This window comes from Mobula birostris, chromosome 2, assembly GCF_030028105.1.
Source record: "Mobula birostris isolate sMobBir1 chromosome 2, sMobBir1.hap1, whole genome shotgun sequence".
In the NCBI taxonomy this organism is placed as follows: Eukaryota; Metazoa; Chordata; class Chondrichthyes; order Myliobatiformes; family Myliobatidae; genus Mobula; species Mobula birostris.
This window is the reverse complement of record NC_092371.1, coordinates 105,271,777-105,298,748: the sequence shown is the minus strand read 5'-3', so window position 1 is coordinate 105,298,748 and position 26,972 is coordinate 105,271,777. Positions and strand designations below refer to the sequence as shown.

General features: G+C 44.4%; 2 protein-coding genes across 3 annotated transcripts in view; both read right to left on the bottom strand.

The window, feature by feature from the left end:
• Window positions 1-5,320, bottom strand: part of LOC140189235 (interferon gamma receptor 1-like) — a 55,209-nt gene extending 49,889 nt beyond the window's left edge. The window contains exon 1 of the mRNA XM_072245924.1: window positions 5,088-5,320. Coding sequence (XP_072102025.1) covers window positions 5,088-5,190 — 103 coding nt within the window. The 5' untranslated portion in view covers window positions 5,191-5,320. The remainder of the gene's footprint in view (window positions 1-5,087) is intronic.
• An 8,558-nt stretch (window positions 5,321-13,878) lies between these two features.
• LOC140189217 (interferon gamma receptor 1-like) overlaps window positions 13,879-26,972 on the bottom strand; it is an 88,274-nt gene continuing 75,180 nt past the window's right edge. For both annotated transcript variants that reach the window (XM_072245910.1, XM_072245915.1), the window contains 4 exons: window positions 25,623-25,786; window positions 19,912-20,068; window positions 17,776-17,882; window positions 13,879-14,919 (listed from right to left, as the gene is read on the bottom strand). In XM_072245910.1, coding sequence (XP_072102011.1) covers window positions 14,689-14,919; window positions 17,776-17,882; window positions 19,912-20,068; window positions 25,623-25,786 — 659 coding nt within the window. In that variant the 3' untranslated portion in view covers window positions 13,879-14,688. The remainder of the gene's footprint in view (window positions 14,920-17,775; window positions 17,883-19,911; window positions 20,069-25,622; window positions 25,787-26,972) is intronic.

Here is a 26,972-nt window from a genome sequence, read left to right as displayed (position 1 = left end):
ATACCTAACCATTGAACCTTCCTAACTAACCTTCCATGTGGAACCTTGTCAAAGGCCTTACAGAAGTCCATACAGACAACATCCACCGCTTTGTCCTCGTCAACTTTCCTAGTAACCTCTTCAAAAAATTCAATAAGGTTTGTCAAACATGATCTTCCACGCACAAATCCATGTTGACTGTTCCTGATCAGACCCTGTCTATCCAGATACTTATATATACCATCTCTAAGAATACTTTCCATCAACTTACCCACCACTGACATCAAACTCACAGGCCGATAATTGCTAGGTTTACTCTTAGAACCCTTTTTAAACAATGGAACAACATGAGCAATATGCCAATCCTCTGGCACCATCTCCATTTCTAATGACATTTGAAATATTTCTGTCAGAGCCCCTGCTATTTCCACACTAACTTCCTTCAAGGTCCTAGGGAATATCCTGTCAGGACCCGGAGACTTAACCACTTTTATATTCCTTAAAAGCGCCAGTACTTTCTCTTCTTTAATCATCATAGTTTCTATCACTTCCCTACCTGTTTCCCTTATCTTACACAATTCAATATCCTTCTCCTTAGTGAATACCGAAGAAAAGAAATTGTTCAGAATCTCCCCCATCTCTTTTGGCTCCACACATATCTGTCCACCCTGATTCTCTAAGGGACCAATTTTATCCCTCACTATCCTTTTGCTATTAATATAACTGTAGAAACCCTTGGGATTTATTTTCACCTTACTTACCAAAGCAACCTCATATCTTCTTTTAGCTTTTCTAATTTCTTTCTTAAGATTCTTTTTACATTCTTTATATTCCTCGAGCACCTCATTTACTCCATGCTTCCTATATTTATTGTAGATATCGCTCTTTTTCCGAACCAAGTTTCAGAACAAAGAACACTGCAGCACAGTACAGGCCCTTCAGTCAACCATTTAATCTACTCTAAAATCAATATAGCCCTTCCCTCCTACATAGCCCTCCATTTTTCTATCACCTATGTGCCTATCAAAGAGTTCCTTAAATGTCCCTAATGTATCAGCCTCTACCACTACCCCTGGCAGGGCACTCCATGCACTCACCACTGTGTAAAGAACCTACCTCTGACACCTCACTTATGCTTTACTCTAATTCCGCAGCTGACATTTATTCATTCCATTTGAAGAATGCTCCAATAAGGCTGACCCACTGTCCATTCTATCAGCTTTTAATGATAATCTAATGGTCAATACTTTTGATCAGATTACTTAAGCAATTGATTAATTATCTGTTACGATGGAATTCAAAATCATGTTTATGTATCATTTCCAGGAACTAGTGAATTACTAGCAACATACATAAAAGTTGCTGGTGAACACAGCAGGCCAGGCAGCATCTCTAGGAAGAGGTACAGTCGGCGTTTCGGGCCGAGACTCTTCGCCAGTCCTGACGAAGGGTCTCAGCCCAAAACGTCGACTGTACCTCTTCCTAGAGATGCTGCCTGGCCTGCTGTGTTCACCAGCAACTTTTGTGTGTTGCTTGAAATTCTAGCATCTGCAGATTTCCTCGTACTAGTGAACTACTGTTCAGTGACACTACCACCAGTAACCCTCTCAAAGAGTCTACTGCCATTCTCAATATACCATCACACATAAAGATACTCGTCTAAGAGCAATTGATGCCTGTGGAATACAATCCAAAAGGAAGCAACAGCTCCAACAGGGAGGAAGCAGATCTGAAGATCCCCGAATAATCTTGAGTCAGTAACAAACTGAAATAAGTATCATTCTTTTCTTTAAAAAGGGGCTTGTGTGTGAAAATGGGAGAAGAAACACTTACATTATTATAACACCTTATCACACTGCCTCAATATCTGAGAGTACTTCAGTTAATTGGCACAAAACATTCCATAAAATAGCAAAGATCTGAAATTGATGCTGCTGCAGAAGGTTGTAGGACACGGTTCTGCATGGAATCACAGAAATATTGAGTCCATTAACACACAAAATGCTGGAAGACCTCAGCAGGTCAGGCAGCATCTATGGAAGGAAATAAATAGTCAACGTTTTAGACCGAGACCAATCATCGGGAATGAAGGGGGGGGGGGGGGGGAAGAAGCCAAAATAAGAAGGAAGCTCTACAAGCTGGCAGGTGATAGGTGAAAGCAGGTGAGGGGGAAGATAGGTAGGTAGGTGAGAGGGGATGAAGTAAGAAGCTGGGAGGTGATAGGTGGAAGGGGTAAAGAACTGAAGGAGTAATCTGATAGGAGCGGAGAGTGGAATGTGGGAGAAAGAGAAGGAGGAGAGCACCAGAGGGAGGTGATAGGCAGATAAAGAGAAGGGTCGAGGGGAACCTGAACAGGGAATGGAAAACGAGATGGGGAAGGGGAAGAAATTATTACTACTCATTTAAGAAACCACATGGTCCATCTTTATCTTTGCAAGACACAACTAAATAATTAGTTTGGCTTATCCCACATTCTAGTTTTCAGTCGATAGTTAAAAATCTAGAAATCTACACCACACTTATGAGTGATAAAAGCTTTCCTTAATTTCCTTCTAAGCACCTTAACATCTGATATGTAAACACTTCAAAAAGCAGAGAACATTTGTTTGAATGCACAGAGTTTGAAAGGTGCTTGTGTTCAGAGACATAGATCTTTTTAAAATTTAGAAATACAACACGGCCCTTCTAGCCTAACAAGCCCACACTGCCCCATTACACCATCTGGCTAATTTACTTGCTAGTTTTTGAATTGTGGGAGGAAAGTAGAACACCCGGAGAAAGCACACACAGTCACAGGAAAGGCGTAGAAACTCCTTATAGACACTGAAGGAATTGAACCTAGGTTATTGGTATTGCAACACAGTGACGCTAACTACTACGCCACCATGCCAGCCCTATTCAAAGGAATCACTGAAATTTAAAATACAAGGTCAGCAAAGCAATTTAGAAGGCAACTGGTACATTGCCCTTTACTGCACAAAGACTTGAGCAAAATTGATATTTTGGTCCAGTTATGCAGGAGGAATTAACAGATTATCTACCAGTTTAGAAGAATGAGGGGGAATCTCATTCATATTTTCAAAATTCTTCGGGGGATTTACAAAGTAAATTTGGAGATGATATTTCTCCTGGCTTTAATCATTAGACCCAAGAGTCATAGTCTTAAAGTAAAAGACAGCTATTGAGAACTGAGTTGGGAAAAAGTTTCTTCAGCCAGAGTATGATAATCTTTGTATTTCTCTACTCAAGAGGAACATGAAGGCTCAGTTAATAAATACATTCAAGACTGATATTTTTAGTTATTAAGGAAATCAAGATATATCTGATGAGTACAAGAAAGAGGCACATGGGCAAGATGTCAGCTGTACCCCTACTGGAGTAAGCACAGGAGGTGATTATCTTTCTTCTGCTCTTTATATTAATTTAAAAAAAATCTATCTTATACAACTTCAAAATGACATTCCATCTTCTGTACTCAATAAACCAATTTAAGGTGGCCAAAGTCCTCTGGAACCATGCCAGAATCCATTGACTCTTGAAAGGTCATTACTAATCTCTGTAGCCACCTCTTTTATAACCCTGGGGTGTAGACCATCAGGTCAAGGTGATGTATCTACCTTCAGACCTTTCAGTTTCCCAAGAACCTTTTCCCCATTAATGGCAACTTCACTCACTTCTGCCCCTGACACACTTGAACATCCAGCATACTGCTAGTGTCTTAAACAGTAAAGACTGATGCAAAATACATTTTTGTAGATACTTTGAGATAGGCAAAAGAGTACGAATAAAACGGGGTGGGGGAAGATGTGGAGCATGCACAGGCTGAGGGGATTTCACTTGACAACATGCTCAGCACAGAACTGCTGGGATGAAAGGCCTCTCTCACTGTGCTGTGCCATGTTCTATATTACAGTGGTTTCCCTCCCAGTGATGTCTGGTGCCCACCTCACCCACGGGAAGCAGCCCAACCACACCCCCCACCACCCCCAGCCTGGTTAGATTCCCTCTTCTCTTTACTATCAAGGTGGAGGTACAGGCACCAGAAGATTCACTCAATTTCAGGAACAGCTTCTTCCTCGCCACCATATTTCTGAATGGACAATGAACCCATGTACACTCCCACAGAACTTCCTCCCTCTCTTTTTACAGTTTTTTTAAAATTTTTACAAAATGTACTGCTGCCGGAAAACAATTTTCGCAACTTATGCCAGTGACAGCAAACCCAATTTCTCTGATCCGCAGTGACGGACGGGAAGGCGAACGTGTCGCCCAGAGCGGATCCACCAGACATTTGGCAATCGTCCCTGACCGCCAGCAACGCGCCACAGTCTGACCCAAACAACTCCCAAGCAGCCTGCGTGCAGCCAGCCTGCAGCAGTCGAGTAAAAATGTCTTATCAAAGTACCTACATGTCACTATATACAACCCTCAGATTCATTCTCCCCCCACCCCCACCACCCGCGGGTATTCAGTAAACAAAAGCAAACAAAGTTAACCCCACTCATAACAGAAACTGACAAATAAACAATATGCAAAACACAACAAACTGTGCAAATACGCAAAGAAGAAAGAGTACGGAGAAAGAGACCCGCTTCTCGCCCATTGCAGCCAGGCCCCGATAATAAATAAGCCGCGTTTGGCCGGGGTTTTCCGACAATTCTCCGTGTGCCGTGACTTATTCCCAACAGGAAGTGACCTTCATTCATACCTTTCCTGCGCCTGGGAAAATTCCCCTCATTTTGCGGGAGGCGCAGCCTTCTTTGTTACTGCGCGAAGATTTGCCCGGTTAAAGCACGCATATAAAATTAAAGTGCAGCTGCTTGGAACGCTGGTGCGTTAGGGACACCGCAATACCTTTAATATCTGTACATTTTACTTCTCAATTCCCAACCTAAAACGAGCAGAGATCGGCTGAACACTGAGCCCCACCCATGGTCACCAGCACCGAACAACCGCCCCCCTCTGCCTTCCCTCCCCCGAGCTGCCGCTTCGCCCCCGGGCCCGGCCCCGACAACGAGCCGGACAAGGCTGCACCAGCGGCGGGTGTGGGAACGCGACTAGGGCCGCCGGTAGGAAGGGACGGGGCGGGCAGCGGCTCGGACACTTACCCCGACTCTGCGCTGCTGTTAGCAGACAGAGGCAGAAGGCGCAGGCTAACGTTGAGCTGCGCCATATCCCGGCGGCCACCGACATAGAGCCACTGTCTTCCATTTGGTTCTGCTGTCCGGGTCCGGGAGGAAACCGCCGGGGTGGATCCACGAGCAGCGCCGGGCTGGGAGGTGGTTCCTGCGTCAGCGCCTCTTCAGGGTTAACCCTCTCCGTGCTGAGCTCCGCGACATCTTCTCAGGCACTCCCGGGAGCAGAGGGCTGAATCGGCGTGGACAACAGGAGAGAGGCAAGAGGTGAAGAGAGCCCTTCAGCCTTTAGCTCACAAGGCAACCACGGAAGTCAAAGGCAGCAGTCGAGCACCAAGGTTCAAGTCATAGTGTGACAAAGCACGGCAGCACAGAAATGGGACCTTCGGCCCATCTCATCTGTGCTGAAATGTTATTCTGCCTATTCTCATCAACTCGCACCTGGATTACAGCCCTTCCCCCCCCCCCATCGATGTACTTATACAAACTTCTCTTAAATGTTGAAATTGACCCCCACATCCACCAGTTCTGCTGGTAATTTGTTCCACACTGTCACCACCCTCTGCATGAAGAAGTTCACACGCAGGTTCCCCTTAAATATTTCACCTTTGACCTCACCCAACCTCAGTGGGGGAAAAACCTGCTTGCATTTATCCTATCTATACCCCCTCATAATTTTGTATACCTGCACCTGTATTAAATCACCCCTATTCTCCTGTACTCCAGGGAATAAAATCCTAACCTATTCCATGTTTCCCAATAAGTCATGTCCTCAAGTCCTGGCAACATCCTTGTGTTTTCTCGGAACCCTTTCAATCTTATTGATATCTTCCCTGCAGATAGGTGATCAAAACTGCACACAATACTCCAAATTAGGCCTCACCAACTTCTTGTACTACTGCAACATAATATCCCATCTCCTGCACTTATGCTAATGGACCTTGAGTATATGACAAACTACAGAAAAACAAGAAAATGCATTAATGGAAGAATGTCAAGAACACTGATAGGTAGATGTATAGAATGTCCTTGAACTGAATACAACACTTTGGTATAAAATGATGATTATGCAGTCTGTGTTTTATCACCAGTTTAAACAGGGTAAGTGTTGGCACGTGGCCAAGTGGTTAGGGCATTCGTCTAGTGATCTAAAGGTCTCTAGTTCAAACCTTGGCTGAGGCAGTGTGTTGTGTCCTTGAGCTAGGCACTTAACCACACATTGCTCTGCGACGACACTGTGCCAAGCTTTATGGGTCCTAATGCCCTTCCCTTGGACAACATCGGTGGCATGGACAGGGGAGACTTGCAGCATAGGCAACTGCCAGTCTTCCATACAACCTTGCCCAGGCCTGCACCCTGGAAACCTTCCAAGGCGCAAATCCATGGTCTCACGAGACTAATGGATGCCTATATAAATAGGGTAAATGCAAGCAGGTTTTTTTCCCCACTGAGGCTGGGTGAGGTCATGGGTTAAGGGTGAAAAGTGGAATAGAAACATAGAAAACTTACAGCACAATACAGGCCCTTCGGCCCACAAAGCTGTGCCGAATATGTTTTTACCTTATTTCCATGTGTCTTTTGCCATTGTCTTACACAGTAGAGACTATATGGGAAACAACTGGAAAAAAAATCAAAACACACTGCCACCAATTTAAGGATAACCTAAGTTCTTCACACAGAGGGTGGTGAGAGTGTGGAACAAGTTGCCAGCAGACTTGGTGGATGTGGGGTCAACTTCCTCTGTTCTGAGGCTGTGCCCTCTGATCTTAGATTTCCCCCATAGGAAACATCTTCTCCACATCCACTCTATTTAAGCCTTTCAACATCTGATTGGTTTCAATGAGATTCCCACCTCCCACCCCCCCCAATCATTCTTCTAAATTCCAGTGATGGTACATGGATGAGAAGGGTATGGAGGGCTATAGTCTGGGTGCAATTCTATGGGACTAGAATAGATGGGCCAAAGGGCCTGTTTCTGTACCGTTGCACTCTTTAATTCTATAACTTTAAATGCAGCTAGCTTTAAGGATGTTGCAACAGAAATGTTTATTAAAATTATATCAACAGGAGTGTACAGAGCTCATTAGACCCATCTGATAGGTTCCACCATTCAATATTTCATCCTCAATACCATCTCATGCACTTAATGCATTTTTTTTTACCTACGCTAGTCTCTCCTTGAGGTGATTAAATAAATTGTGCAGAGACTATGAAAGGACAGGTTATGCACATTTCCTTGATACAAAAGATGTTTCGATATACAGAATATTTACATATCAGTAGTTCTTTATCACGCACCTATATGGAACATCCGCTGTTCAAAACACCAGTACCAATATTATGTATCAAATGATCTTTTGTCCTGATTTGGATTTAATGTCCTTTACATGATGAGCACAATGTTTCCTTCATGGCACAAAAGGGCTGTGTGCTGTTGCACAAATTGTAGAGATACGCACAAAATATCCCCAGCTACACTGTGGAAGTACTTTTCTGTACTTAATAAGGTGGCCACTGAGTGTATGCTTGTGGTCTTCCACTGTTGTAACCCACCCGTTTTGAGGTTAGATGTGTTGTATGTTTGGAGATGCTGTTCTGTTCTAATGCATGATTATTTGAGCCAACTTGAACCAACTTGGCCATTCTCCTCTGACCTCTTTCGTTGATAAGGCATTTAAGCCCACAGAACTGCTTCTCGCTGGCTGTTATTTATTCGTTGTAACCTCTAAAGATTGTTATCTCTGAAAATCCCATGAGATCAGCAGTTTCTGAGATACTCAAACCACCCCATCTGGCACCAACAATCATCGCACAGTCAAAGTCACTTTCACTGCATCCCTTCCCCATTCTGATGTTTGGTATGAACAACAACTGACCCTCTTGACCATGTCTGCATGCTTTTCTGCATTGACTTGCTGCCTCATGATTGGCTGATTAGATTTTTGCATCAATAAGTAGGTGTACAGATGTACCTAATAAAGTGGCCACAGAGTGTAGGTGTTAGGATTGATTGATTAAACAAGTACATAGTAACAATGTGGAGTTCCTTAGTAAGTACAGACATATATATGAATCTCATTTCTGTGGAAATCCTCAAAAGGCGATGCTGTAAAAGGACAGCAGAAATTCAAGATGGGGAACCAGGAATGAGCAAAAAATTCTAGCTTTTCTGGTGATATCTACATCTCAGAAAATGAATGTATAAAAATATATTTCTTCCCAAGCATCCTTATGTATTTGTATGTTTATGTGTTTACTTTTCTGTATCCCAAGCAGAACAAAGATGCAAAACATGAAAAAATAAGTGCATTCACAGGAGCAAAATATTATGAGTTTAATACAGTTCCTTGGCAACAGCATGTGGTCAGCTGTTTAATATGGCCACACTTGTAGTTATTTTCCCATCAACGTACTTAACACTGTGCATGCAGCATAGATCAGATAACATCAGGCTAATGTGATACCATGTGGGTAGATATCTGTCCACATGCATGTGCAAATGCATGCTCAACTTGAACTGAGTAGATGTGGATTTCAATAGTAGTTGAGGAAGAATTCTCCAGCACCAGATTATCCCCCTTCCCCCACCCTGCTTTCTAGTACAAAATAAGGTGACTAGATCCAATAAACAATATCCAATTTTGTGGGTGTTGCTTGGATTCACAGCATCTGCAGATTTTCTCTTGTTTGTGACTAGATCCAATAACTGTTTTGTTAAATTAACCATGTTGTTCTTTAACATAAAGCTACAAGTTCAGTCCAACCTTGCTGCTCACTCCACATCGTCCTGCAAATTCTTTCCAACACTTAACAACTTTTATTTTGACCACCGTGGTTGAACCTATCTAGCCAGCTGGTGGCCTAGTGGCATCAGCGCCAGACTTCAGAGCGAAGGCTCCCGAGTTCGAATCCAGCCGGCTCCCTTGCACCCTTTCCATCCATGCTGGGTTGAGCGTTGAGCTAGCAACTCGGCCTCGTAAAAATAAGAAAGCCTGCTAAAAAAACGCCGTCACGATAGCATCCATCCCGATGACTCCACTCGGAGTTAAGGACTTTCTTCTTCTTCTTCTTGGACCTATCTACATTATGACCCCTGGCGTTCCTTTCCAAACCCCAACCACTTATTGCATATGTGGTTCTTTTGCCAATCACCTTTCTTTTGTGTCCTCTGGTTCTTGATCCTTTCACCAACAGGAGCAATCTCTTTTGATCTATTCTGCCTACACCCTTCATGATTTTAAATACCTTTATCCGTTTTACTTACAATCTCTTCTATTCCGAGGAGAATGACTCTGGGTCATTTTTTCATCTTCTCCAAAGGCTTTATGTCTTAGTGTGGCATCAATAAATGGACACAAGATAAGACAGCAAGGATAGGACAGACAAAGAGAGTGCTGTCGAACAGAAAAACCCAGGAGTACAAGCATATGATTCCCTGAATGTGGCATCACAGGTAGACAGTGTGGTGAAGAAGCACCTCAAGATCCCCTTGTACATCAATGCTCCTAGGGATGCTGATATTTACTGTATTCTTGCATTTGACATCCCAAAATGCAATGCCTCATACTTGCCCAGATTAAACTCCATCTGCCATTTCTCTGCCCAAATTTCCAACTAGTGTATCATTTGTCAAAATTCCTCACTATCTGCAATTCCATTCATTTTTCTGTTGTCTCCAAACTTGCTCCTCAGCCCACCTATATATGTTAAAAACAGAGGTCCCAGCACTGTTCTTCTGTCACAGACCTCTAGCCACAATAACACAAGTCCAACACTACCTTCTATGACCAAGCTAATTTTGAATCCAATCTACTAAGTCGCTGCAGATTGCATGTAGTTTAATCTTATTGAGGGACCTTGTCAAATGTTTTTCTGAAGTGCATGTTTCCTCTTTGTTACCTCCACATAAACTTCAGTTGAGTTTGAGATGTGACATCCCCCACACAAAGCCATGCTGACTCTCCCTAATGAGTCCATGCTTTTCCAAATGTGGGTAAATCCATCTCCTAAGAATCTTCTCCAAAACTTCCCTGCCACTGATTTAAGATGAGAAAATGGAATTTATGGCCTATAGTTTCTAGGATTATTCTGATTTTCCTCCTTAAACTACTGAAGAAGAATAAGGTGTGAAGGTGAACGTAATAAAGTTATGCCCTGCAACAAAAAAATGCACAACTAAGATACCTATCCCAATATAGGACTTCAATAGAAATTATCATCATCATTATATGCCATGTTGTATGATGTGGGCGATCGTGGTCTATTGACCATGATTGTACTTGGAAAATTTTTCTGCAGAAGTGGTTTGCCATTGCCTTCTACTGGGCAGTGTCTTTACAAGATGGGTGAACCCAGCCATTATCAATGCTCTTCAGAGATTGTCTGCCTGGCGTCAGTGGTTGCATAGCCAGGGCTTGTGATGTGCACCAGTTGCTCATACAACCATCCCCCACCTGCTCCCATGGCTTCACGTGATGGGGGAGGGGTGTCTAAGGGGTGACGTATCGCCACCCTGGTACCCAATAGGGATGGAGATCGGAAATTCCTCAACCAACAGGGGGATAAAGCCTGATTTAAATGTAGCTCATTTGTTAAAATTTGCATTCCCCCATAGTGTGTTAAACTAGATAGACAGCCAGAATTCCCAATCTAGTAGGCCAGAGGCTCATTGATGTTAGGACACAATTGGTTTGGAGGACTTACTCCTAATGCTCTTATAGAATTTGCTTTCACCTTTGCTTATATCTCATTTACCTGACTGGCAAGCTACAGAATTGCACTGGAATAGTAGTACGATCACTTGAGTTGGGTCTGACATTCTCCCGAGGCGTTGCCTATTGGTGGGTCCTCAGGTGGCTGTAGAGGCTGATCTGGGATCCACATATTCTGCTGCGGTGTGGGCACAGGTTAAGTGGTGGCTGTGGTCAGTGTTTGGGTCTTTCGGTTGCTCAGTCCCTCCTTTCACAACTGCTGCTTGTTCTCAGTAATACAACGGAGGTTGCTCTCATGTAGCACAAGTTCCTCTTGAGCGGATTTCCTCCAGATGTATCTATTGAGCAACACACACAAACAGCTGGAGGAACTCAGCAGGCCAGGCAGCATCAATGGAAAAGAGTAAACAGCCGACTCTTTACTCTCTTCCATAGATGCTCTCTGGCCTACTGAGCTCCTCCAACACTTTGTGTGTGTTGCTTGGACTTCCAGCATCCGCAGGTTTTCTCTTGTATCTATTGAGTGCAGGTGATGTTGAATTTCTTCAGACTGGTTTTGATGTTATCTTAGAATCATTTCCTTTGCCCACCAGGGGCTCACTGACCTTCCTTCTACTGGAAGTAAGCACTGGAATGGCAGGGCCCTTGATGATATTCCACTGAGGCCTTACCACAGGCCTGCGAGCCTCAACAGGTGATTGATCCTCTCACCCTATTCTGGTGAAAATGGAAATCTCTTAATTTAGATGGTGATGGAGAAAACGCTTTGAATCTTTCCCAGCCAACATTTGCCCATCAGTCAATGTCAGCAAAACGGTTATTTATGCTACATCAAACACGAGGAATTCTGCAGATGCTGGAAATTCAAGCAACACACATCAAAGTTTGCTGGTGAACGCAGCAGGCCAGGCAGCATCTCTAGGAAGAGGTACAGTCGATGTTTCAGGCCGAGACCCTTCGTCAAGACTAACTGAAGGAAGAGTGAGTAAGAGATTTGAAAGTTGGAGGGGAAGGGGGAGATCCAAAATGATAGGAGAAGACGGGAGGGGGAGGGATGGAGCCAAGAGCTGGACAGGTGATTGGCAAAAGGGATATGAGAGGATCATGGGACAGGAGGCCCAGGGAGAAGGAAAAGGGGGAGGGGGGGAAACCCAGAGGATGGGCAAGGGGTATAGTGAGAGGGACAGAGGGAGAAAAAGGAGAGAGAAAGAATGTGTCTATATAAATAAATAACGGATGGGGTAGGAGGGGGAGGTGGGGCATTAGCGGAAGTTAGAGAAGTCAATGTTCATGCCATCAGGTTGGAGGCTACCCAGACGGAATATAAGGTGTTGTTCCTCCAACTTGACTGTGGCTTCATCTTTACAGTAGAGGAGGCCGTGGATAGACATATCAGAATGGGAATGGGATGTGGAATTAAAATGTGTGGCCACTGGGAGATCCTGTTTTCTCTGGCGGGCAGAGCATAGGTGTTCAGCAAAACGATCTCCCAGTCTGCGTCGGGTCTTGCCAATATATAGAAGGCCACATCGGGAGCACCGGACACAGTATATCACCCCAGCCGACTCACAGGTGAAGTGTTGCCTCACCTGGAAGGACTGTCTGGGGCCCTGAATGGTGGTGAGGGAGGAAGTGTAAGGGCATGTGTAGCACTTGTTCCGCTTACAAGGATAAGTGCCAGGAGGGAGATCGGTGGGGAGGGATGGGAGGGATGAATGGACAAGGGAGTCGCGTAGGGAGTGATCCCTGCGGAAAGCAGAGGGGGTGGAGGGAAAGATGTGCTTAGTGGTGGGATCCCGTTGGAGGTGGCGGAAGTTACGGAGAATAATATGTTGGACCCGGAGGCTGCTCTCAAACTCATCTCCCCCATTTCACGCACATCTGCTCTCACTCCATCCTCTCGCCACCCCACTAGGAATAGGGTTCCCCTGGTCCTCACCTACCAGCCCACCAGCCTCCGGGTCCGACATATTATTCTCAGTAACTTCCGCCACCTCCAACAGGATCCCACCACTAACCACATCTTTCTCTCCCTGCCTCTCTCTGCTTTCCGCAGGGATCACTCCCTACGCGACTCCCTTGTCCATTCGTTCCCCCCCCATCCCTCCCCACTGATCTCCCTCCTGGCACTTATCCTTGTAAGCGGAACAAGTGCTACACATGCCTTTACACTTCCTCCCTTACCACCATTCAGGGCCCCAGACAGTCCTTCCAGGTGAGGCGACACTTCACCTGTGAGTCTGATGGGATGATATACTGCGTCCGGTGCTCCCGATATGGCCTTCTATATATTGGTGAGACCCGACTCAGACTGGGAGACCACTTTGCTGAACACCTACGCTCTGTCCGCCAGAGAAAGCAGGATCTCCCAGTGGCCACACATTTTAATTCCACATCCCATTCCCATTCTGACATGTCTATCCACGGCCTCCTCTACTGTAAAGATGAAGCCACACTCAGGTTGGAGGAACAACACCTTATATTCTGTCTGGGTAGCCTCCAACCTGATGGCATGAACATTGACTTCTCTAACTTCCGCTAATGCCCCACCTCCCCCTCGTACCCCATCTGTTATTTATTTATATAGACACATTCTTTCTCTCTCTCTCCTTTTTCTCCCTCTGACTATACCCCTTGCCCATCCTCTGGGTTTTTTCCTCCCCTCCCCCTTTTCCTTCTCCCTGGACCTCCTGTCCCATGATCCTCTCATATCCCTTTTGCCTATCACCTGTCCAGCTCTTGGCTCCATCTCTCCCCCTCCTGTCTTCTCCTATCATTTTGGATATCCCCCTCCCCCTCCCACTTTCAAATCTCTTACTAGCTCTTCCTTCAGTTAGTCCTGACGAAGGGTCTCGGCCTGAAATGTCGACTGTACCTCTTCCTAGAGATGCTGCCCGGCCTGCTGCATTCACCAGCAACTTTGATGTGTGTTATTTATGCTAACTGCTGAGTGAAAATGTGTGCCTGCCTTCATAACAATAATGACCACTTTAAAGTAAACCACAACATTATGTTGTACAAAAAGTAAACAATTATTTTTTGTTATTTCTCTATTTTTATTAAAACTTGCATATTGAGCCAACATATTTTACATTCTTCCCTTAATGCTGGGCTGACCAAACATTGAAATGCCCAAATAGAATGGATGTAGAGAGGTTGGTACCTACAGCATGCTGAGGAGCCTAGGACCAAAGGGCAAAACCTCAGAATAGAGGAATGTACATTTAGAGAAGAGATGAAGAGGAATTTCTTTAGCCAGGGGGCAGTGAATCTGTGAAATTCATTGCCACAGGTGGCTGTGGAGACCAAGTCACTGGGTATATTAAAAGCTGAGGTTGATAGGTTCTTGATTAGTCAGGGCATCAAAGGTTATGGAGAGAAGGCAGGAGAATGGAGTTGAGAGGGATCATAAATCAGCCATGATGGAATGGTGGAGCAGACTCGATGGGCAAAATGGCCTAATTCTTCTCCTGTGTCTTATGGTTGTATGGTTCTTGATACCAGCTGGATCCTGAAAAGATTCTAAACCTTAAGTTGTTGGGCTTCCATTAGGAATTCCTTTCTAAGATGATTTAACTGTTTCAGGGTGATTTAACTAATGTTTTAGTATTTCTTACAGTAACTGATAGTAACATTTTATGTATCGCAATATACTGATGCCACAAAATGATAAATATCATGACTTATGTCATTGATAATAAACATAATTCTGATTGTGAATCTGATTACAATTCATTACAGAGCACACTCTAATTTATTTTGTACTTTTTTCATACAAATCAACTGCAGAGCATGGCAATAATGACGTACAATATCTGCCTGGGACAAGGAGTTGCAACGAAAGGAGGCAGCATCCTTGACAATTAAAGGACATTCTCCAGATTTTGAGGCCTGTCATATTCACAGACCTTCCCAGTGTATTTCAGTTCAGCGGCGTGTGGTTCCGGCTCCTCCGGACTTGTGCTGGGTTCAGTAACTTCCTCGGTGATGTGATCATGCTCACCAGAACTCACTTCTTCATATTTAATCACAATAGATACAGTGTCTTCTTCAATCTTCTCTACATGTGGCTTGATGGCCTTTACGATAAGTATCTAGGAAGCAGAGGGTTCAAGATTAGAGCACTGACACGTTCAATGTTAATAGACATGTTAGAATCGGTTAAATAAGTACATGGTAACAATGTGGAGTTACATAGTAAGTACAGACGTATACTGTCTGTGCAATTCTTCAAAAGGCGATGCCTCAAAGACGTGATATACATCATCACCTCACTAGCCAGGACATGCCCGCTTCTCATTACTCCCATCAGAGAGGGGGTGACAGGCGCACTCAGTCTTTTATAGACACCTTCTTCCCCACCGCTATCAGATCTCTGAATGGACAATGAACCCATATACACTACCTCACTTTTTGCCCTCTGTTTGCCGTACTTACTCATTTTTCATATTTCCTATTTAAATTGTTTGTATTGCACTGTGCCACTGCAGCAAAACAACAAATTTCATGACATATCTCTGCACCCTCTCTAAAACTTACACATCGTTCCTATAATGAGGCAACCAGAACCGAAGACAATGCTCCCAATATGGGCTAACCAGGGTTTTATAGTGCTGCAACATTATCTCATGGCTCTTGACTTCAATCCCCCAGCTAATAAAGGCCAACACACACCATACATCTTCCTAACCATTCTATCTACATGCATGACAACTTTGAAGGATCTACAGACATGGACCCCAAGATCTCTCTGTTCCTCCACACTGCTAACAATCCCACCATTAACCCTGTATTCTACCTTCGAGTTCGACCTTCCAAAATGAATCACTTCACACTTGTCCAGGTTGAACTCCGACTGCTACTTTTCAGTCCAACTCTGCATCCTATCAATGTCCCATTGTAACCTACACCAACCTTCTACATCATCCACAGCACCATTAACCTTTGTATTATGTGCAAACTTGCTAACCCACCCTTCCACTTCCTCATCTAAGTCATTTTAAAAAATCGCGAAGGGCAGGGGTCCCAGAACGGAATCCCTGTGGAACATCACTGGTCACTTATATCCAGGCAGAATAAGCTCCATCTACAACTACTCTCTGCCTTCTGTGGGCAGGCCAATTCTGCATACACACAGCCAAGTTTCCCTGGATTTCATGACTCCTGACTTTCTGAATAAGCCTACCATGGGAAACCTTGTCAAACATCATCATCATTACGTGCCATGTCATATGACGCGAGCTATCACACTCTTTGACCATGGTTGTTCTTGGCAAATTTTTCTTTAGAACTTTGCCATTGCTTTCTTCTGGGCAGTGTCTTTACAAAACAGGTGACCCCAGCCATTATCAATACATTTCAGAGACAGAGTGCATGGCGTCAATGGTCGTAGAACCAGGACTTGTGATATCCACCAACTGCTCATACGACCACCCACCATCTGCTCCCATGGCTTCACATGACCTTAATCGAGAGTGGGGGTGGGGGTAAGCAGGCTAGCAGGGGGAAGGAGCTCCTTACACCTCCTTTGGTAGAGTTGGATCTCTACGCCACCACCCTTGACAAACACCTTACTAAAATCCAAATGCACCACATCCATTGCTCTACCTTCATCGCTGTGTTTAGTCACATCCTCAAAAAAGTCAGTCAAGTTAATGAGGCACAACCTACCCTTCACAACACCATGACAACTATCCCTAATCAGACTATGCTTCTCAAATGCTCCCAAATCCTGCCCATAAGAATCCTCTCCTTCAGTCTTCCCACCACTGACTTAAGGCTCACTGGTCTATAAATCCTAGGATTATCCCTATTACCTTTCTTGAACAAGGGAACAACGTTTGTCACCCTCAAATCTTCTGACATTACTCCCATGGCCAGTGAGGATGCAAAGATCATCTTCAATGCCTCAGCAATCTCTTCACTCACTTTCTGTAGTTGTTCCTTGTGGCGCATTGGGTCACAACCTTGCCATTTCTTTAGGATTTCTGTCTGTTTTTTAATGAGGTTGAGTAGCTAGCTTGATGGTCTACACAGCACAGATGGAAAGCTTGATGGCCAGATTCGAACTCAGGACCATTCATCTCGAAGTCCGGTGCGGATGTCACTATACCACTGGCTGGTTACTGTAGTAACCTAGTGTATCTAGGCTCTTATCTATTCTAATATTTTTCAAAAGCTCCAACACTGACTTCTTCTTAACCACATGTTCAAGCACATTAGTCTTTTCTACACTGACCTCACATTCATGAAGGCCCCTCTCCCTGACAAACATTGAAATAAAATATTCATTAAGGACCTCCCCTACTTTCTCCGACTCCAGGCATATATTTCCTCTTCTAGCCCCAATTGGTCCCACTCTCACTCTAGTCATCCTCTAGTTCTTCATGTACGTGTAGGGTAACTTCGAGTTTTTCTCAATTCTTCTCATGCCCCCTTTTTGCTCTCCTAAGTTCATTCTTAAGCTCTTTCCTGGCTACCTTATAACTCTCAAGAGTCCCTTCTGATCCTTGCTTTCCAAACTTTAAGTATGCCTCCTCCTTCCTCTTGTCTAAAGTGAATCCATGGAATTCTTTGCCACAGGCAGCTGTGGGGCCAAGTCATTGGGTATATTTAAAGCAGAGGTTGATGGGTTCATGACTAGCAAGAGCGTCAAAGGTTACAGGGAGAAGGCAGAATAGTGGAATAGAGGGTGATAATAAATCAGCCATGATGGAATGGCAGAGAAGACTTGAAGGGCTGAATGGCCTAATTCAGCTCCTACATCTTGTGGTCTAAATATTCCACTTCCCTTGTCAACCATAGTTCCCCCATCTTGCCATCCTTTACCCACTTTAATGGGACAACCCTATCCATAACCCCTTGCAAGTGTCCCCTAAACAACCTCCACATTTCTGCTGTGCATTTCCCCGAGACCACCTTCCCAATTTACTCAAAACAAGTCTACTTACCAAAGACTTTGGCAAGACTGCTTCCTTCTTTAAAAGTTTCCAGAGAATGCCTGCAGTGGCGAGCCCCAAGGCAAAGGCAACCACAGCCAAAGGGACAATTAATATTGCTGGATGCAGGAGAAAGAAAACAACATTATCAATTATTAAAACCACTGCAGGAAGGCTTTTGAAAATAAGGTTGGAATAAGTCTACCACACTACTATTTCCTTAGAATAATCTAACTTGAAGTCAGAGTGCAGCATTGTGGCCAGAAATTCATAAAGGTGTCCATAACTCTCTCTCAAATTTAAGCATTGGATCATTTGCACATGTAACAGTAAATCAAAAATAAATATATTGCTGGATGTCATGTGTTATAGAAAAGATAAAATATACTGTGCTGAATTCTACTGGTAGACGCTGACACAACATGTGAGCATTTTTCACCTAGGAATGTAAGCAAATGGAAGACATGAGTGCATGTGTAACCATATTTGGAGGTCTTGGATTCCAGCTGGTAAGTTAGTCAGCTCTGCTACTGGAGTCCAGCAAAGAAAAAACTTACTGTGGTTCTCCAGATTTCATAGCATTTAGGTTGAGGAAATCTGCTTATGTGTCCTATTGTAGGTTAATTAGGTACAGCTTTTGCATTTGCCATTCAGTTCAATGGCAATTTTACGCTGAACCTGAATGTAAGGTAACTGCATGATAATTATGGTCAGAAAAGAAATCAGGATGTGTTTGGAGAGTATTAAAGGACAATGGAATAGGCAGCTCACTTATACTGACATCAAAATGAAATAAAACTTTGAGAGAATAACGCAGTCTCTTCTGTAAATATTTTAGTTTATATATTAGATGTATTTTTTAGTCATTTATTGTACATCGTCACAGTTTTTTTTCAGCCTAAAATTCATGCCAAGGCATCATACCTGAGATTCAAAAGGTTAAAACGATGTAACCTTAACACAAGCTACATTGACTACTTTGAGAAAGATCTTTGATGGCAAACAGCAGTTTTGAAATATCCTTTAAACATGATCTACAGTTGAAACCGTTGTGAAAGCATCATAGAGTCACACTGCACGAAAACTGGCCTTCAGCCCAGCTGACTCATACCAACCAAGATTCCTGTCTAAGCTAGTCCCCTTTACCTACACTTGGCACATATACCTCGAAACCTTTCCTATCCACGTAGCTGTCCAAATGCCTTTTAAATGCTGTACTTCCCTCAACCACTCGCTTTGGCTGCTCGTTCCATATAGATATGAGCCATGACTCAGCAATATTCACAACGTCATACATACCATTCTGTAACTGTGCTACAAGATTATCTGTCTTATTCTGTATACTGGGTATATTCAAATATAACAGCTTCAGTCCTGTATTCATTACCCTTTACAATTTTGGCCCCTTGTTACAATTTAAAATCTAACTGACTGCAATTTTGCCCTATCATCAGCCTGTCCCTCCTCACAGTCTCACTACACACTGCATCTGGTTGTATATCAAGTAACCCATTCTCAGCCCAATCACTCTGGCTCCCACCCCCTTGTCAAATTAGTTTAAACCCTCCTCAGCAGCTGGGGGAGGGGGCAGAGTGAAACTGGGATAGGGGAAGGGGGGGGGGGGAGGGAATTACCGGATGTTGGAGAATTCGATGTTCATATCAAGGGGCTGGAGACTACCCAGACGGTATATGAGGTGTTGCTCCTCCAACCTGAGTTTAATTCCCTCCCCCTCTCTTCCCCTATCCCAGTTTCACTCTGCCCCCTCCCCCAGCTGCGTACTACCTCTCTTATGGTTCCTCCTCCTTCTACTACCCATTACGTTTTCCCCTATTCCTTCTTCACCTTTCCTGCCTATCCCCTCCCTGCTTCCCCTCCCCCACCCCTTTATCTTTCCCCTTACTGGTTTTTCACCTGGAACCTACCAGCCTTCTCCTTCCCACCCTCCCCCCACCTTCTTTATAGGGCCTCTGCCCCCTCCCTCTACAGTCCTGATGAAGGGTTCCGGCCCAAAACATTGACTCATCGTTTCCACGGATGCTGCCCCACCTGCTGAGTTCCTCCAGCATGTTGTGAGTGTTGCTTATAAGGACAGTTACACTGCGATGCAAAATGTCTTTCTAGCTATGATATTAGTGGCCACGTTACCTTGTAGATTTAAGGAATAAACTTTGAAGCATTTTTTTCTTGACCATTCGGCTTTCATTTTCCATTCTTCTGAATTGACTTGCGCAGACACACATAAAGTAACTCTTGACTGGGTTACATTAAACTTTCGTTTTAATCTTTTGATTGAGCAATTTGCCTTGGGTTAGGGATAGCAAAATAAAACAGTAAGATCACAAGGTGATTCACATAATGCTTTATGTAAATTAAAATCAGTTTTGTATTTGTATGTTCTGATTAATCTGTTCATAAGGAAGGATTCAATTTTTTAGAAAATAGAATAGCTCTTGTTAAGTGGACCAAAGGTTGGAATGCAGAATATATAAATCACTGCAGATATTCAGAATTCTGGAACAACAAATGCAGCAAATACTCAATAGGTCAGATAGTATCTGGCTGCAAGACCTCACAAAGGTTTGCGAGGGCTGCTAAGAGGATCATTAGGGTCTCTTTTCCACCCTTCAGACACATACTATTGTAAACCAGCAGTACTGTATTTGCAGGGCCCTTAGCATAAACAATGAACCATCCCATCCGTCCAACAATTTCTTTAACTCCCTACCATCAGGCAGGAGGTACCATAGCATTAGGACAAGAACTGTTAGGATGGGAAACAGCTTCTTCCCACAGGCCGTGAGGCTACTGAACTCCCTGCTACCACCCGGGTCTCACCACGCAAGTGACACTAGTTTTGTTATTCTGGTTACTTTTTAACTTATGTCTTAAATGCACCTTATCTTTGTTAATTTATTTGTGGTAATATTACTTTGTGTGTTATGTAGGAGTTATATATACTGCGTTGTGCATCTTGGTCCAGAGGGACATTGTTTCATTTGGTGGTGTACCTGTGAAGGGTTGAATGACAATGAACTTGAATTTGAACTTTAGAGAAAGAGTGAGGGTTAATAATTCAGATTTATGACCTTTCATTAATAGTGTCAAGAATTGACTGTAGCTTCTGAGTGTGGTTAATTGTTCCCTGGTACTTCAGGGTACCCGGGAGCTATCAATACCAAATTAACAAAGACTCACATCATGCATCCGAACAGTTGCTCAGAAACTTGAGCAGAAAAGTTAGAGGAGACAGACATAGAAAAGCAGATTGGCATAGCGCAGGAATTCCTGAGCTTGAGTGTTGGTCTCCATCTGGAACATGTCCTCTTCTCATTACTACCATCAAGGAGGAGATACAGGAGCTCAAGGACCCACATTCAACTTCTTTGGAACAGATTCTTCCTCTTTGCCATCAGATTTCTGAATGGCCCATGAACCCATGAACATTACCTCATTATTTCACTTTCAATTTGCACTATTTTCGGTATTATATTTGCGCTATTTACTTTTTACACTGTATATTTCTAATTGTGTAGGGTGACGTAATTGACGGAAACGTACATAATTCACGGCCACCACCATTGAATTGGGGCTCACTTTAAGAGGCTGGTCTGACATGATGACATAATTACATAAAGTCCTTTTACGTGCTTTGTGTTCAGTGTTTGGATGACAATAAATGAATTGCTACGGTTTTTCGTAAACATTAAACTATTAGCGAGAATGTACATTGGTGACCCCGATTCTCTAGGACGATTCTGGAGTTATAGAATTTGTTGGCCAATGCAGTTGCTTTGAACCTGCTGGAGTTTTGGGAGCAAAATGCCATCGCTTGGTTCGTACAAGCTGAGGCCCAATTCGCGCTGCGAGAAATCACCGCTGATGACACCAAATTCTACTACATGGTAGCGTCACTCAGCAGTTCCACAGCTGTGAGAGCGATGTGTCTGCTAGAACTCCTGAACACGATAAATACTGAACGCTGAAAACTCACCTTTTACAGACTTTTGGACTATCAGAGCCTGAGTGCACCAAACAGCTGCTCTCCTTGCCCAGCCTCGGCGATGATGAGCCGTTGCAGCTAATGGACCACTTGCTGTCTCTCTAGGGAAATCACCATCCTTGTTTTATTTTTAAGGAATTCTTCATGCAGCAAATGCCTAATCAAGTTTGCATAGCCCTCACTAATGCACCCGTGAATGACTATAGAGAGCTTGCTAAAGTGGCTGATAGTCCACGCTCAGCTAGGCAGCAGTGCAACATTCCTGCTCCCTTCTCTACCACAATAAACCTGGTCAGAAAGGACCCCAACAGAAGGACACCCATGACTGCAAAACAGACGACACCAGGCCTGTGTTCTTACCATGCTTGCTTTGGTACGAACGCCAGGGAGTGCTGACCGCCTTGCAGCTTCGACAGTTCCAGCACATCAAGACATCAGAGGTCTGTGAATACCGTGGATTCCAGCTGCCAGGGATGTGAACTGTTCATTACGGACACCCTTTCAGGGCAAAGCTTCTTATGTGACACAAGTGCTCGAGTGAGTGTACTGCCAGCATCACTTATTGATCAGAAGGCAAAGAATGATGAAACCTCGCTGGAAGCTGCCAATGGCAGCAGGAGGCAGACTTACGGGACCTGACAGGTGATGCTCAGCTTTAGTGGGTAACTTTACACATGGGACTTCGTCCTGGCTGAAGTGGCTAGACCTCTGCTCTGTGCAGATTTCTTGTGTGCCCAAGGACTGTTAGTTGATCTTCAGAACAGCTGGCTCGTGGATGTCAAGGACTCTAGGTCGTTACGCTGCTCCCCCAGTAAGTTCCTCACAACAACTCTGCCAAGTGCACGCGCCACCGCATTTGCGTTTGACAGTCGGGCAAATTCCCAGACCTCAGCAAGCCCACATTCTCCATGACAGTCACAAAACACGGGGTCAGGCACCACATTCCCACAACTGGCCCCCCAGTCCATGCCCACATGTATAGACTGAACCCAGAAAAGCAGACAACCGTGAAGGCTGAGTTTGCCAACATGGAAAGACATGGCGTTGCACACTGGTCAAATAACCCCTGGGCTTCATCCCTCCATATGGTCCCTAACTCCAAAACCGTCCATGTGGTGATTACCAACGCCTTAACGAGGCCATCACCCCAATCATTACCCAGCCCCACATATCCAGGACATTTCGGCACATTTAGCTGAAAAGTAAATGTTTTCCAAGTCGATCTAGTTAGGGGCTACCTTCAGGTGCCTGTGTGCTGGGAAGACATTCCCAAAACGGCTGTGATAACCCCGTTTGGCCTCTCTGAGTTTCTGCACATGCTGTTTGGACTGAAGAATGCAGCGCAGATTTTCCGACGCTTGATGGACTCTGTATTAAAAGACTCCGAATTTCTTTCTGTTTACCCGGATGACATGCTCGTCGCCAGTGCGTCCAAATCCGAACATGTATCTCATCTATGCACTCGTTTAAAGCACTTAAACCAACACAGGTTGATTATTAACCCTGCTAAATGCCAGTTTGGGTTGTCAACCATTTACCTTCTCGGCCATCGCATCTCCACAGAAGGTGCAAAACCCCTCCCATCAAAGGTAACCGCTATCATGGATTTCCCACCTCACTGCACTACTAAAAAAAAACAACAGGGGTTTTCAAGCACGGTGAACTTCTATCACTTCTTCATTCCACGAGCTGCTAAACTTATGCTTCCCCTATATAATGCACTTAAAGACAATACCCCTAATCATGCGCTTGACTGGTCAGTGGACGTGACCAGGGCATTTGATGACACTAAACGAGCTCTTTCCAACACGACCCTACTGGTGCCCCCACTCCCCAATGCACCTATAACTATTACTACCAACGTTTCAGACTATGCTGTGGGTGCTGTGCCCGAACAGTTGGCTGGAGGTGGCAGCTGCTCACCTTTTTCAGCCGGCAGCTCCATCCTCCCGAAAGGAAGTACAGCACGTTTCACCGTGAGTTTCTCGGTCTTTATCTTGCTGTGTCCCATTTTCGTTTTCTTCCAGAGGGTCGCCATTTCACAGTGTTCGTTGACCACAAACCCCTCGTGCACAGATTGGCCAAAATATCAGATCCTTGGTCTGCATGGCAGCAACGCCCCCTAGCCTACATATCAGAGTTCACAACTGATATACAACATATCAATGGAAAAAATAATACCATGGCTGATTGCCTCTCATGGCGGGCCGTTGAGGCCGTACATATAGGGGTATGGCAGCCGACTAAGCTACTGAACCAGAGGTCCAGGCTTACCGAACAACAGTCACAGGCCTGCGGTTTGCTGACATTAAGTTCGGGGAAGCTGGGTTCCTTTCCTGTGTGGTGTCTCACCTAGCCGCCCTCACTCCATAGCAAACTGGAGTCGGACTGCTTTTAACTCTGTTCATGGCCTCTTGCATCCAGGCAGGAAGGCCTCGCAGAAACTGGTTGCACTAAAGTTTTCTGTGGCATGGCCTTACAAAGAACGTGCGTGATTGGACTGCGGCCTGTGTGGAGTGCCAGCAGGCAAAAATTAACCGTCATGTTCAGGCGCCATTAACACCTTCTGAGATCCCTGAGCGAAGGTTTGACCATGTCAAGGTGGGCCTTGTTGGCCCTCTTCCCCCCGCCCCCCCCCACCCCCCACGGTTTCACGCACCTCCTTACCATGGTGGACTGTACCACAGTGGCCAGAGGTCATCCCTCTAGCATCAACAACAGCCGCAGATGTGGCTTGGGTGTTCGTCAGCACCTGCGTTATTCAGTTTGGCACCCCATCTGATCTTTCCTCTGACCGCAGTCCCTAGTTCATATCAGGCCTCTGGGCTGTGATGGCCTAGAACTTTGGCATTCGGCTACATCACACCATGGTGTATCACCTGCAGTCCAATGGCCTGTGCAAGCGGTTTCACCACTCCTTAAAGGCTGCTGTGAGGGCTTCCCTGACAGATAAGTGTTGGCATGCTGGGGCTCATCACAGCTCCATAAGAGGACTTGCAGTATATGGGCAGCCAATACAACAGCCAGGTGATTTTATTCCTGACCGCCTACTCGACCTCTCAACAGCGTTCCACCCTGCTTAGTAAACTCAGTTCCTTTTCACCTATTCCTACCTCCCTTCATGGTTCCTTGGGTTCCTGTTGATCTACGTTCTGCCTCATTTGTTTTCGTCCGCCAGGATGCACACCAGCATCCCCTCAGGCCCCTTACGATGGCCCGTTCAACATTTTAGAATGGAGAGAAAAGACTTTTATCGTAGATAAGGGGTAAACCTGGATGTATTTCAGTAGATGGCTTTAAACCGGCCCACCAAGACTTGGAGGCTTCCACTACCAAGCCCCTGCTGTCATGATATGACCACAAGTGTGTCAACACGCCAGTGGATGAGCCAGAGGCTCCTGCGGTTCCTCCACCCGTGCAACACAGGACCTGACCCGCGCAGCTCACCCAAGCTCCGGACAGGCTCACAGCGCTGGTTTCACTGAACTCTGCGTGGGACTGTGTAGGGTAATGCAACTGGTGGAAATGTACAGAATTCACCAGCCACCGACATTGAGTTGGGGTTCACTTTAAGATGTATGACATAATTACGTAAAGTAGTTTTACTGTGCTTTGTACTCATTGTCCATAATAGCTTTATTAGAAAGTGCTGTGAATAAATATTTAAATAAAACTTCTAAATGTTATGGCAAACTAATGCTATAATGTTTTTATATAAACCTGCTTCACATAATTGTTTAGATACTGTTAATAATTTTTAGAACATTATAACCACAATATAATTATAACAGTATTGCTTAATAACTGCATTAAATTTGGAGTTGCAGAAGACATTTAATTATTGGATAGTACTTACCAAAACATTGTGTCCTTCCTGCCCAAAACAAATTTTACATTTAAAGTCATTGTTGATGTTCAAGCTGGTCTTTGTGCTCAGATTTCCAACATGGGGATAAATGCATCTTAAAGTAACTTCTTGTCCATGAATCATCACATCAACCGTTGGAGCACCCAGTGTGGCTATATAAAACAGGGCAACATTATAATCAAAGAATATTCAGAAACCTGCTCATCTACTTAAAGGCTAGAATCGTCACCATTGAGGACTCTTCAATAGGCGATGCCTCAAGAAGGCAGCATCCATCTCTAAGGACCACTCATCGTTTGGGACATGCCCTCTTCTCATTGCTACCATCATGGAGGAGGTACAGGGGCCTGAAAACACACACTCAATATTTCAGGAACTGCTTCTTCGCATACACCATCAGGTTTCTGGATGGACCTTAAACCCATGAACATTACTTCATTCTTAGCTCTTTTTGCACTTATTTATACATTTTTTATTGTAATTTATAGTATTAAGCTTTGCACTGTACTGCTGCCACAAAACAACAAATTTCACAGCACAGATCAGTGATAATAAACCTGATTCTGATAGAAATTACAGTTCACAATCAGTTGTAGAGGTCCTAATGCACTTTCTTAAGTAATAGGTCCCATGAAAAATGGAGAGGTACATGGGAGGGAAGGGTTAGATTGACCTTAGAGTCGGTAAAAAGGGTGGTACAACTTCATACTCTAATATTCTACGTTCCAAGTATCTGCATCAGTAAAAACTAATTCATTCTGCTTTGGACATTTTTCCAATTGTCTTAAACTGAGACAATAATTGAAGTTAATGCTTCATTGAAAGAAGTTTTGTGAGTCTTTGATGGAGATTGGTCTGCACCCTGCACTCACTGGAGTTGAGAAGAACGTGGGGATTGACAGGGTGAGATTCTAAGAGGTTGTTACATCCAGCAGCAGATCTCAGGAGGGAGGCCAGCCTCTTAATCCTCAGAGGAGGGTTGTCAATCTTTGGATTTCTTTATCTCTTAGAGCTATAGATGCTTGGTCCTTATGTACACTCAGCCAATAGACTTCAACGCCAACAGAATCAAAGGAGAAGTGTATTTGAACCTAAATGGTGAGGTAGGCTTGCAGAGCCTTTTCTTTCTCTGCTTCTGATAGTCCTGATTACTATATTGATTGGAACATAAGAACAGAAAAGCTAGGAGTAGAATTCGGCCATTTGGCCCATCGAGTGGACCCCGCCATTCAATGAGATCATGGCTGATCTGACTGTGGGCTCAGCTCCACTTACTTGTCTCTTACCCAGAACCTTTAATTCCCCTGCTAGGCAAAAAGCTATCTAACTGTTCCTTAA